This window comes from Heloderma suspectum, chromosome 4 (assembly GCF_057233095.1).
Source record: "Heloderma suspectum isolate Gila_16-S chromosome 4, 16-S_ref, whole genome shotgun sequence".
Classification (NCBI taxonomy): Eukaryota; Metazoa; Chordata; class Lepidosauria; order Squamata; family Helodermatidae; genus Heloderma; species Heloderma suspectum.
The window spans coordinates 266532921-266546854 of record NC_139461.1 but is presented as its reverse complement, the minus strand read 5'-3'; the positions used below and the strand labels follow the sequence as shown (position 1 = coordinate 266546854).

General features: G+C 41.9%; 1 protein-coding gene across 7 annotated transcripts in view; it reads left to right on the top strand.

The window, feature by feature from the left end:
- Positions 1 to 2628: 2628 nt before the first annotated feature.
- The window catches only part of UQCC1 (ubiquinol-cytochrome c reductase complex assembly factor 1), a 52200-nt gene continuing 40894 nt past the window's right edge, over positions 2629 to 13934 (top strand). For 4 of the 7 annotated variants that reach the window (XR_014790694.1, XR_014790693.1, XR_014790695.1 and 1 more), the window contains exons 1-4: positions 2629 to 2714; positions 5549 to 5653; positions 6839 to 6943; positions 13199 to 13306. Coding sequence is in view for 3 of the 7 variants with exons in the window: in XM_084853704.1 (XP_084709830.1) it covers positions 2640 to 2714; positions 5549 to 5653; positions 6839 to 6943; positions 13199 to 13306 (393 nt within the window). In the remaining 4 variants the exon portion in view is untranslated. Of the gene's footprint in view, positions 2737 to 5548; positions 5654 to 6838; positions 6944 to 13198; positions 13307 to 13934 lie in introns of all 7 variants that reach the window. The other 3 variants (XR_014790696.1, XM_084853705.1, XM_084853706.1) reach the window with 2 other exon arrangements.

Genomic DNA, 13934 nt, shown 5'->3' with positions numbered 1-13934 from the left:
TTAGTCTGGCAGGACTTGCTGGATTCCAGTGATCACTGAATTTGTGTCAAGGTGCCTACAGATCAAGCGGTTTGTAATCTGCTCTAGAATCTTCCCAGGTACTGATGTCAGACTAACTGGTCTGTAATTCCCTGGATCTTATTTTTTGCCCTTTTTGAAGACAGGGACAATATTTGCCCTCCTCCAGTCCTTCACGTGTTCTCCAGGATTTCTCAAAGATAATAGATAGAGGTTCTGAGAGTCCATCCACTAGCTCCTTCAACACTGTAGGGTACAATTCATCCAGACCTGGGGACTTGAAGTCATTTAAAGTGCTTAGATATTCCCTAAGCATCTGTCAACTTCAAACTGCACTCCTACCCCTTCAGCCCGTTTATCACATACACAGATCCTCTTCTGGGAGAAGACTGAGCCAAATTAGGGGTTGAGCACTTCTGCCTTTCATTTGTCACCTGTCAGCATTTTGCCATCTTCACTGAGCAGCTGGTCTACCATTACTTTTGTCCTCCTGTTACTTTGAGTGCAGCTGAAGAACCCCTTCAGTTTTTCTTAGCATCCCTAGCCAACCTCAGCTTTAGCCTTCCTGACACCATCTCTGCAATTCCAGGCTATCTGCCTGTACACTTCCTTAGTGGGCTCAAGTTACAGGAAGCCAGATGCCAGCTGAACATCAGGAAAAACTTCCTGACTGTTAGAGCAATAGGACAATGGAACCAATTCCCTAGGGAAGTAGTGGGCTCTCCCACACTGGAGGCATTCAAGACGAGGCTGGACAGCCATCTGTCAGGGATGCTCTGACTTGGATTCCTGCACTGAGCAGGGGGCTGGACTCGATGGCCTTGTAGGCCCCTTCCAACTCTACTATTCTATGATTCTATGACTTGCCCCTCCTTCCACCTCCTATGTGTCCTTTTTTATTTTCAGATCATTGCTAAGCTTTTTGAGTAACTACATTGGCTTCTTCTTTTGTCTTCCTTTTTTTCCCATCAGGTTTCTGATTGCACCTTTCGTATCTCCATTTTTAGGAACTCCCATCACTCTTCAACTCCTCTTCCTATTAAATTTTCCTACCATGGAATCCTACTTACCATTGCTCTTAGTTTATTAAGATTAGCTTTTCTGAAGTCCAAGGTACATGTTTGATTACATTCAGCTTTAGTTTTCTTTAAAATGAAGAACTTGAGCATTACATGGTCAGTTTCCCCAAAGTTCCTGCTACTTTTACCTCTTCTACTAACTCATCCTCGTTGGTCAGAATCAACCCAAGAATTGCTTATCCCCTCCTTTCTTATGTATTGGCTGATCCCCTCATTCCATATATATATTTAGTATATATGGAAATCCTTGACAGGATGCTCAATGGCAAATTTATTTATTTATTTTTATTAATTAAATTTCTTAATCGCCCATCTGGCCAGTCACCCAGCCACTCTGGGTGATGTACAACAATACAACAGTTTTAAAACAATATTCTACATTAAAACATCATATTTCTAAAAAATACCCTAACCCACCCCAAATGCCTGCCTGAACAACCATGTTTTTAATGCGTGGCGGAAGCTCATTAAAGAGGGGGCATGGCTGAGTTCCCTAGGGAGGAATTGACTCTTCTACAGATCAAACCTCTTCCCATGAGAAAGATGGATTGAGAAGGGGCTTCTAGCTGATGAAGCAAATTGAAAGAAGGAAGAGGCAAGATAGAGCTTTGCTGGAATTGCAGGTAGAATGATGGATGGAGAGGGAAGATGGCAGGGACTCCACCACGGGCCTGGCTGAAAACAACTGCATTTGGTTCCTCCCCTGCAAGAACCATTTGTAGCCATACTACCTGGCTTCATCAGAGGGAGAGATGTCAGCAAGGTACCTTCTGTTGTCATTAGAGGCGAGACAGCAAGACCTCCTTCATCCTCTCCACTCTGTTGATGGTTAAAGAAAGCAGCACAGATCCATGTTTTATGTGATTTTATTTACAAGCCACATTTAAAGTCAAAGGGTAGGGTAAAAATAAATCCCCTAAAACTGAAGCCTGAATTTGTTTTAAACCAAAAGCAAATCCTTTAATGTCTAAATGCCCAAACCTGTTTCTCTTCCAATTCTGTTTGAACGATTAGCTTAATCATTCTAAATCCCACCTGTAATTCACAAAGCTGTATAATTTGTTTCGAAGCTACAGAGCATTACTGCGGTGTAAAAGACTAGAGAGGTGAGTCTAGGAAGACCTCAAAATTAATTTTTTAAAAAAGAGCTTAAAGTTGACACCAGTCCGAGAATTATTCCTTTTGGGGAATGGGCATTACCTAACATCTGGAGTTTATATTAATTAAGATGGTATCGATGTTTATTCTTAAGTGTGAAGTGCCACTGTAAAAAAAGAGCTGGGCGCTCATCCGCAAGCAGCGGCTTGCTCCGCTCGTGGTCCCCAGCCCCCGTCACGTCCTCGGCTGCGCTGCTGGAGCCAAACTACAACCGCGGAGGAACGAAGCTACGAAGGACGCGCTAGAACGCATTCGCACCGGGCGCGCTGCGCCACGGCAACCCCACCCAATTCGGAGGAGGCCTTTTTGAAGCTCCCGGCGGCGGATGAAAGAACGGAAGTGCTTTGATGTTTCGCGGAAGCGGAAGCGCGTCCTTGAAGAATTATGGCGGCGCTGGCGAGAGTCGTGGTGAGCGGGGCTGGTCGTCGTCTTCGGGCGCTTCTTTTGCAAAGCCAGCGGGTTGGTTCTGTTACCGCAGCCTGTAGGTCCTGAGGGAGGGGCGGCCCCGGTCCCACTAGCCGGCCCCGTTCAGGCTTTGAGGTCAGGGGCTAGAGCGGTGACCCACGATCAGAGCTGGTCAAGAAGAAGCAGGTTTTGTAGGGGGCTCGAAGTGTGTAGCCAGCTACTCGGTTTGTGCCGGGAGGAGGAAGTAAAAGCCATGCCCGAGCAGCCCTCTCTCCCCGGACTCCTGGGTTGCAGCGGCAGCCTTTGCCCTTGGACGCTTTGGCGGTGGAACAGACTTTGCTGATGGAGAAGTAAAGCACCATAGCTTCTGTCTGGTTTGGCCTTGCTAAAACCAATCACTCCGCATTCCCCACAGTATTAGATAGTTTGTAAAGTAACTTAAGCCACTGAGATGGAAACTACTGCATCGTAGTTCAGCCGAGTCTTAGGTGACTCGTCTAATACTATATCAGTATCATACTAATTAGTGCTGAAGATCTCGCTTTTAAAATTTGAAATATCAATGGGGTCAGGGCCAAGCCGCAACTCCTTACAAAGGATGCCTTATGCACCAGGACTGCTACATTTTTCAATCTGTTTAGATCTCATTATTTTGTGTCTGGTTCTCCATGTTTGTATTGCTTAATCTAAAGAATAAGAGGTTAGATCTAGATTTTGTTGCCTTCTGCTTGCTCACAGTAGCAGTTTATGTTTACTTGTTTTAACGTTCTTGTTGCGGGCACTGTAGTCAGTAAAGGACTGGAGGATATATGAAAGTTGATCTATTCAGCCTGCTTTGGCAAGGGAAGTTCTTGTACATGTCAGGTCATGTTACCCAGATTATGTAATATTATAAGAAAGTAGCAGTGAGCAAGATGTGTCATGACACACAATGCCTGGAGGCAAGGAATAATTTAGTAAAACTAGGTCACCTGGAGCCAATTATCATTTCCTCATTTAATCGTATCAGTTATGTAGAATGTTCCATTTACACATTTTCTAATATTCTAACTGATGACAGTGGGTCTTTTCACATGGGGCACCTTGTCTTGTATACCTTAATATCCTTGTAATTGTAGCTAAAACTTCATACTTAGTTTTCTGCTGCAGGATATTGTGGCTCAAGCTGTAGAGACCTCTTAGCAGTGGTGGCACTGAATCCCGAAAGGTGTTTTGGTACATATGCTATTTTTCATAATGTCTTTCTTTTGCAAAGTGCATCCATTTCTTATCACTGTGCAGCATTTGTAATGATGCTAGTATCTTACAATTTTATGGTCGTTTTCTTGCTCCTCTGATGGGGTTTCCTTTCCCCTCTAATGTTATGCAGAACTGGTAACCTGGAACCAATTGCCTAGGGAAGTAGTAGGCTCTTTCACCCTGGAGGCATTCAAGATGAAGCTGGACAGCCATCTGTCAGGGATGCTTTGACTTAGATTCCTGCACTGAGCAGGGGGTTGGATTTGATGGCCTTATAGGCCCCTTCCAACCCTACTCTTGATTCTATGATTCTATCTCTTTGTATGCTTTGACCATAACAATGAGCTCATACTGATGACAAATTATCTCAGGATGAGCTTTCTTTCCATGGGATAGTTTGATCAACCATGTCATCCTGCCAAATCAGGATGACATCAGGTGCAGAAATATGATAGAATGTGTGGGTCGTTGAGTAGCCATCTGTATAAGTATACAAGTGCAGAGGAGAAGAGTAATTTCTGTATCTCATTGCAAACTATGGCCTGGTTTTCATGTAACAACCCAGAGTATGGGTTGAGTATGACCTCATTTGCACATGGTTTGTTGAATCTTGGGTTGTTATGTGCGAACCCAGAACTACAAGTTAACTATGGATTGTTAACCATAAACAACCCATGAAAAGAGAACCCATGGTTTGTTGTTAGGTTGTGAACTGTGTGTTATTTAAACCATGGGATGTCATTATGTGCGAACCTAGAATTATGGGCTGTTCATGGGTTGTTTTGCCAGGCTACAGAGGCAGCGGGCAAGACCGGTCAAAAAACCCAACCTCTACATGCCAGTAACGCAGTGCTGCAAAGGCAGTTCGGATACAAGGAGGGAGCAGGCAAAGGAGGAGGGACACAAACAATCCAGGGACTGAGAAAACAGGCTATGGTTTATTTAATCATCTGCCAGACAAACCCTGGCAGCAAAGCATGGTTTAAATAAACCATGGGTAAGTATTATGTGTGAAACAGACCTGTGGGTTGTTGAATCACGGGTTGTTACTGAATTGTGGGTTGGCATTATGTGTGAACCCTGCACTATGGTTTAAATATGGGTTGTTAACCATGAACAACCCATAGTCCACAACCAATAACACACCATGGGTTCTCTTCCAGGGTTGTTTGTGGTTAGCAACCTATAGTTAAATCATAGTGCAGGGTTCGCATGTAATGGCAACCCATGATTCAACGGCAACCCACAATTCAATGACAACCTATACTCATCCCATACTCTGGGTTGTTCTTACATGCAAAGCAGGTCACTCAGTACAAAGAAGAAATGCTTATTTTATGATTAATGGTATGAAGACGTGCAGACACAAAGCTTAGAGAATGTGACAGTTAAAAGTGATAGTTTACCTGAGTAGATGCTTTTGTATACCCATTCTATCCCTTGCAAATTTGAAATTTTAATAAATGTTTGTTAGTTTGGATTGCAGTTAAGAATACTGAAAGTCACACTTTTGAATCTTGCTGGGGACATTCATAATCTTCAGATAAGCAGCAGCTCTTTTTTCACAGAATTATTCAAACATGGGGTTATAGGAACAGAGTTATGCTGAATTTAGGTAATATTCTCCTTCACATTCTTTTTTTTTCTAGAAGCACCAAGCTGGAGTACCTCAATGGATTGCAGTATGCAGTGGTTTGATACAGACAACATTAGCTCAACCACAATGGGGTAGGATGCTCCATGGCACTCTCCAGGTAGGATATTTTTCGATTGCAAGAATGAGAACTTTGTCAGAGCTTACCATGGGGTTAGTTACTATTAAGCTGATTTTTGGAAACATTGGAAGAAGTGCACTGCAAACCTTCCGTGGCTAGTGTGTGTACACATTTCAGGGAGCTGAATAGTTTGAGCCAGGCGTCATTTGTCACGTTAGTCTTTATCCTTCCTCAAGGCCAAGCATGATATGCACTATGCGGAACATTGTTCCTCACAAACAGGTTAAAGTTTTGGTGTATTATTATTGGAGATAACACATTCTCTTTTGCTTGCTGCTCTCCTTAGTGGTTTCATGAGTGCACTAATCAAAAACAGCATCAGGCTAAACTGTGTGCCAGATAAACAACCATATGACTATCCAATACATTGTTTATCACTTGCTTAAGCCCATGAGTACCTCAAGGATATTGGACAGTTAACGAGATGTTGAAAGGTCTGACATGGATCTTTGCTGTTCAGAAGTTGGTAAAAAGGGAAGTGAATAATAGATATATTATAGGCGCTGTACTGCGCTCAAACATACAAAGAAGCTGTCTCAGCTCAAATGACCTTCTGCGCCAATGACCTTTGTTGTGACTCCCCCCAAATGTGGACTTTCTGGATAGGCTGAATTCAGTATCAGGAAAGTTTTGTGATCTCTTACTGAGGTGCCTCATTGGAATGCCTCATCCTGCAATGAGCTACCATGGTAAGTCTTTGACAGACAGTATAAAGGTTTTGAAATGTGGCTGGGCCTACCCATCAAGCTCTCTGCTATGGAGCATTATTTTACAAGGTTCTGAAGTTTTGTAGCTACAAAAACATTGGGCACTGAAAACACAGAGAAAAGGCAAGGATCGGTAGCTGAAAATATGTAGTCTGCTTTCTTGTTCATACAGGAGAGGGTCTTGTTAGCAATAGTATTTATTACGAGGCCAAGTGATTTTAACTCTTTCCATGTGTATTTGTGTTAACTTTTTCATCCATGATCAAATGTGTGCTGTGCTCATGTGTGTAAGCCTGAGGATCTTGTAGGGCTCTCTAATCTGAACTTCTTCCACGGGATAACACCAATGTGTAATATGTGTGCCTATGTCATGTTTTAACTCAATAATGATCCAGTGCTACCCTTTCGTACTGCTACTTCTACACTTCTGCTGATTTCTTTTTTGTTTTCTTGTCAGAGACACAAGAATGGCCAGTCACAACTAACCAAAGTTTGCTGTGGATTAATACAAACCATTGGTACAGTAAAACAGCTGAACAGAACACTTCATCATACAAAAAGGGTGAGAACAAAGTGATGCATTGTATTACAGTGATGCTGTTTGGCCATATTGGACTAGGACTGTATTTCTCTTGGGGCCTGAGATTACTGGGTTGTTAACAGGTATCAGGTTGAGTTTTAAACACAGTCTTTGATACTTTATTATGCAGGAGAAGCATTAAATCCCAGAGTAAACTGAGAAACAGATGCCTGCCAAAGCTGACAGATTACTTTAAGGATTCAGACAAATTCATGGAAGATCATCAATGGCTACTAGCCAAAATATTAAGGGGTGTGATGACTTTGTGAATCTGACTACTAGGATCGATGAAGACGGGAAATGAGGACACTTGTTATACTGTAGTTTTTGATACAGAATATTATCAGGATGCACAAATGATCTATTGAAAACTGGTTTTAGTAGGAAATCATCTTGCTAATTTCAGCAAAGAGTTCTCTGAAACACAGTTCTTATATCAACAGGTCTTTATCAGTTTATAGCTAATATTTTAAGCATTTTTTGCTCTCCCTGCAAATTGCTCAAGTCTTTCTACTTCTCTTTTGCTACATTCAGAACCAGGCCAACACAAGATAAGGTCTGTAGGCCTTTTTTGCCCTCTTGAGGAATTCCTAATACCCACTGGCTGTGACTCTTTCTCACTTCTTTGTTGGGACATCTAAGCCTCACCTAAGCTCAGCAAAAACTGCAGGTGGGATTGGATAATGCTGTATCAGTAGGACTGCATTGGACCTTTTCTTCCCAGATTCAGAGGTGCATAGCAGAATTGGCTCCAGTTCTTCTAGCCTGTTATAGCCAGCCATGTGGCATGGTCCACCTGTGTCTCAGGCTTCTTCAGTATATTGGTTGTTGATGCCATACTCAGTGAGGTCAGTTAGAGACTGGGAAAATAAAGCAAGGCAACAAAGGACTGAAGAAAAATCAGTTAACATCAGTGGAGTGCAAAGGGGAAAGGGGATGTTGTGGGAAGTGGTGATATCTATGGGGGAGAGAGGGTAGCAGGTGGGGGGGCTAGAGAGAGAAGAGGCTGTGCTATGGAGCACAGAAAAAGAAGAATGAAAGGAGGAAAGTTTAACAGATATGTGGTTGTAACAGAAGAGAGTGCATGGTACGAAGAAAAAAAAGTGGCTAACAGAATGGCTAAAAGAAAACACTGAAAGCTTCAACAAAAATGCTTTCTTGCAGTTAACATGGTGTTGTGGCCCTCCTAAATTAATAAAAATGACCCTTCATTATTGAAGTTTTGCATCCCTGGTCAAAACAAATGCAGGTTGCCACTTCAATAGCAGTATCTGTGCTGATCTCGGAAACCTACCAGCCATACAGTGCATCTTATCTGTCCATTGAGCATCTGTTTGATTTCTCTTATCTAATGGATAACCTGTCTGGAATTCATTGGTTATTGGGGTGGGAAGCAAGAAGGCAGCAAGAAAAACAGAAGGATATTCAATGCTGTTCCTACCACATCAGGGGTATAGGGGAATAGTGTAGAGGCAAGCAAAAGCCTTAGTCACTTTTTCATTCTGTAAGGAACTGGATCTTTTTTTTTTCTTTACAAAGGATCTGCTCTCTTGAATCTATGAACTTTCTTCCTTATTCCATGAAAGATGTAAATGAGAACATGGTGAGTGTGGGTAAATAACCATGATTGCAAAGGAATGATAATTTGACAGGGACTTCTTTGCAAACTCTGGATAGCGAGATTTAAGCATGATGCAAGAAGCTGACCTACAAGCAGCGAATGAAACCTAGGAATAGTTCCTATATAAACTTAATTAGCCACAAAAAACTGGTGTGGCTACAATTTTCTGTGTTAACAAATGCACATAATTTTTATACAATAGTACAACATATCTTGCTTTTTGAGTCAGTTCACGTGCCACAGCCACCATTTCGAGGTGATGGTATGGAGAATTTTCACACAGTTGGTGCCTTCAGTGTATGCTGAGTGTGTGTGTGTATGTTCGTTCCCAAGGCCAGCCAACTGTCTCCTACCAAGGCCAGCCAACTGTCTCCTACCAAGGCTTGCAAAACAATTGCGTGGGAGATGACTGCCTGTCCCCTTCCTTCCAACAGCCCATTGCCAGTAGATTCACTTGAGCCTCAGAAGCCAAGGCTAACATGCCCTTATGCCCATGGGATGGTTGTTTAAGTACATTGGGCTGGGAGGGAGAGCAGCTGGCTCACAGCACTCTTCCTCCCACCCTCCCTCCACACGCGTTCTCATCGAAATGTCTGCATTCTTGTTGCAATCACCATAGCCTCCAAGCACGACATTAGCACTTGGGAGATGGCTTGCCAAAAGGTAGGGTTTTCTTTTAGGATAGGAGGTAACTATATCACCTCTTTGCACCAGCACTCTGTGGAGAAGCAAGCACAGGGAACAGCTACTAGTGGTTTCCAGTCTGTTCAGACTGCAAAGTCCTTGGTTGGTGGCAGTAGCTATGCTCTGGAATAGGTAAAGCAACATGGTGCCCTCCTAATGTTGTTGGACTACAGCTGCCATCAGCCTCAGCCAGCATGGATAATAGTCAGGGATGATGAGAGTTGTAGTTCACCGGGTTGCCTATCTATGCCCTGGAATCTCCCAGGATTGTGAATATTGAGCCGCAATGGCAGCCCTTTGTTTCTTTGGCCAGTTAGCAAATTGTTACAAAAAGTGACAAAAAGAGGTGGAGAAGGAAGTACAGCGTTCTTTCTCCATCTGCTCCATCTCTTCCACCTATCATTATTTGTTATAGAACACCCTCTTATTTTAGTACAAAACTGTTTCAGTTATGAAACAGGCCAGCCTTGAAAGTAAGTCCTCATAAGTTATTAGCCCACAAAAGTGGTTACTAGCCTGCTAGCCACCCATACCTTTGCTAATCATTTATGGCACTTTGAAACAAAATAACAGACTCCCGAACAACTAGCATAACTTTCCCTTTCTTCCTCTCTAAATGCTATCATGACAATGGCTGCTTACAAGCCTGGAATAAGAATAGCCAAGACATTAAAAAACAATCTGGCTAAAGCTAATTTGGAGAGCATAGAGTAGTCTAAGCAAAAAGGAGTCGGACACGACTGAACGACTGAACAACAACAACAACTTCCACTCTTAACTGTGACTGAGACATTGGTGGCAAGCTTAGTTCATGCCACAAGCCAAGGGGCTTGCATATTAAATCACAGGTATAATTCAAATTCACATGCTGTTACCATTGACAGAGGATTCATAGCTGAATGTACAGTAATGTTTAACTTGTTTATCTGCTTTAATACTAGCCTTTTAAAGATGCCGGGTTAGTGAACCCCATAACAAGGGCTTCTTTAGCGCCCCCCTGCCCCCCCAGCTTTGTTTTCTTTAGAGTTACATCACACAAGGACCTTTTCATGGCTCCATGCTCTTTTTGCAAAAGTAAAAAAATTAAACTATAAACTGAGAGGTGCTTTCCATCTTGGTGACTACTTAAGAGAAGTTTTGTACAATTTGTTGGCCATTATATCCATTCTCAGGAGACTTTCCTATGTACCAGTGCTACTTATTAGAAATTGACCCGGGGGATAAACAAAGGAGGTGCATGCCTAATTATAGAGCCTACCATTGGAGTTTTAATTATTTTCAAAGGGCTTTTTTGTTGTTGGATCTTCACTAGGAAGCCCTCTTGTGTGAGGGCCATCCATCCAGTGTCCTTGATGCCTGCTAAAGACTACTTGGCTCATTCAAGAGAGATGCATCCATGGACTAACTTCACAGTATGGCCAGGGACAGGGCACTTTGTAAGTGGTTCAGACAGCAGCCATTCTAGGCAGCTGTGCTACCATTTTAACTATCATCAGTCCGCTACATATCCTGCAGTGAGAGCAGAGCTATTGGAAAGTTCAAGTTATTGGGGAGCTTTACAAGCCTGGCACTTTTGTCAATATATCCATTAACTCATGTAACAATAAGGACAATATCCAGTTAGTTTCAACCAGGTTTAGAAACTGTTCAAGAGTGCCATTTTGGGAATATGGGATTGGGCAGTGTTTCATTTCCTCCTTCTGGGATTTCAGACCACGTGTAATTATTCCTTAGGAGCACCTGGTTAGCATGCTGTTTCAACACAGATTGTCTCTATTTAAAAAGTAAGTAAATGGGCTTATGTGCTATGCATACCAGATACAGTCTTTGCTGCTTAAAAAAAGTGACCATCCTCTGTTGGGTTTTTTTGTATTGCAACAAATGCTCTTAATATACAAATGCTCTTTTTGCAGTTTAACCTTGGCTATATCCCAGAGTAGGCTGTTGGGCCCATCTGAATCTCCATGCCATGTTCCCTTCCCACCTCACTTTTTTCAGAAATGGCACTCCTGAAACTACTAATTTTGAAGGACCAGTGGTCTATTGGGATGGCTTGACTGCCAGCTAAAGATCTCAACAGTTTATGCGTAGATAATTTTAAACTGTAGTAAACTAGCTATTCTTAAAGGATAGCTTTAAATATGTTTAAAACCTCTTTATTCCAGAATGCATCGTCAGGTATGCTTAGTCTAATATTAGTTAACCTCCTTTGTCCACTGATGACAAGGAATTAAGTTGCTCCTCCTCTTTTCTCTATCTGAATGTTTTTTTTGCTTCTAATAAAACGAAATGATGTTCGGTTTTCTTTTTTCCCTTTTAGGAATAGTGAAAGTTCAAAATAGCTTAAGGCTTATACAAAATTCACCTCTCCAGTTATGGCCCAGTTTTTAGAGTCTTCTAAATGGAAAGGGTATTCTATAATGTACTATGTAAACCAGGGGTAGGCTACATGCGCCCCAGGCTGCATTTGGCCCCCACTGCGCCGCCAAATTTTTAATGGCAGTGTTAGTGCTATGGAGTGTTTAAAAAGGTCAAATCTAGCTTGTTCTGAAGTTACATTTGACCTATTTAGTGCTATGGAGAGGCTACAAAGTGCTAAAGTCAAATTTAGCTTCGGAATAAACTAAATTTGATCTTTTCACCATACCAAAGTAGCTTCCACTAACATTTGGCAGCCACCCATAGCATTTTTCTCCCAGTGCCTTGTGGAGTGCAGCCAGTACTGGGGCCGAAGGGGCCAAAATGATCTCCCAAAGTTGCCTACCCCTGATGTATAACGATTTTTTATCGTTTACATCATGTGTGCAAAATGAGCCCAGTTCTGAATGGTATACTGCTATTAGGCAAAACAATGATGGTTTGGTATACGTATCCATCAAAGAGCATGAGTTAACAGCTTAAAGAACGGTGCAAGAAAAACTATTTTTAAGTTCTTCATCTCCTCTTGTTCATTTCAGGTTTATAATAACAGATTTAGAGTGTGATCATGAGACTGTCATACTGACCTATAGCTATAGATATATCTATCCATGAATTTGTTGGATTCTCCTTTTCATATTGTTTATAGCATTTGTGATTCTCTCTCTCTCTCTCTCTTGAAGGTGCCAGCATCACGTTGGCCTCTTCTAGCCTATGTGGGTATACAGTACCTGATTAATTAGAATGGAAAGCCAAATGTTAAGGCCATTTATTTGTTAACAGAAGTGAACATGAATGGGATTTCAAGTGGTCTTAGGCTATTTACTTTAGAAGCTCTTTTGAAACAAAAATTGGTACATGTGGCCTTCTTTTCTGCCACTTTCTTTGATTTGAATGACCACCAATCTGAGTGGAGAGTTAATTGTTACAAGCCATGCTCTTACCTTTAGATATGGTCCTATATTCATTGATACATTATTTTTGAAGACTTAACAATATTGAAAAGACAAAGGTGTCAAGAAGCACCGTTTTGCTGTATGGATTGGATAATGCTTTCCCTGATCCTTCCCTACATGCAGTGAAGGAGTGAGAGCATGCCTTCCCACCCTACTGGGCACACCTATTCCATCTTCAAGACAACTGGAGGTCCATGCATGTACGTAACATCAGAATAGGGTCACATGTATGCCCTTGAATAGGGGGTATATGCCTAGAATCGAACAGAGATGGGTCCAGATTGCATGGTTAATTCTCCTGTTCAGATCTACACCCATTGCATTATTTCACATTTGTATGCCTTGGTCAAATATAATAATGCACGTGCTGTATGTCCAGTGGGACAGGAAGGCATAATCACTGTGTCTCCCCCAACCATAGGGAGAAGATATGGGGAAAGTATTTGCCAATCCAGAACTATATATGCAATGGCCTTTAGAGTTGAATTTAACTTACAGAAACCTGTGGATTAATTAAGGTATGATTTCTGTAACTAATTTCTTTGTTTTTGTTTATAGGTTTTTACAGCCAAAGATTTCCCTCAGCCATCTGAAGAGAAAGTAGGCACTTTCACGAAGTTAATAGAAGCAATGGGTTTCACAGGACCATTAAAATATAAGAAATGGGTAAATATTTCCTCTTAATTGGCTTGTTGCTTTTCATTTGGCCTAAATTGAGAGGGACCAATGAAATAAACTAGTTCTAACTCTTGCTTACAATGAGCTGTTGAATGTCCTTTACAGCACAATCTTATGCGTGCCTACTCAGAACTAAGCTCCATTGAATTCAGTGGAACTTACTCCCGGGTAAGCATGCATATGATTGCAGTCCTAGTCACTTCTGGATCAAAATGGGTGCGGGTCATTAGACCCATGATCATGGGCTGGCTGGATACTCTCACAACGTCTCCTGGGCATTACTGTGCTTTTGGGGTTTTTTAAAGCATTTATATCCCACTCAATCCCAGAGTAGCTTATGGCAATGTTTCTAAATGGCAATAGTTCTGCCCCCAGTGGGCTCACAATCTAAGGAAATCAAATTATTTTGGGATAAAAGAGGCCAAATGAAATAAAAATGACATTGTAAATATAAAATCTATTAAACAAACAAGCAAAAATGCTCATAGAACACCAAAAATAACTTCTCCAAAATGCCACTGAAAGGAGAGTTATTTTTGCAGGTAGCCATTTGCTAAATGTCTGTTTGGTAAAGTGATGCTGCCAAGTGGGCTGGGTTAGGTAGGGAACAGAGCTC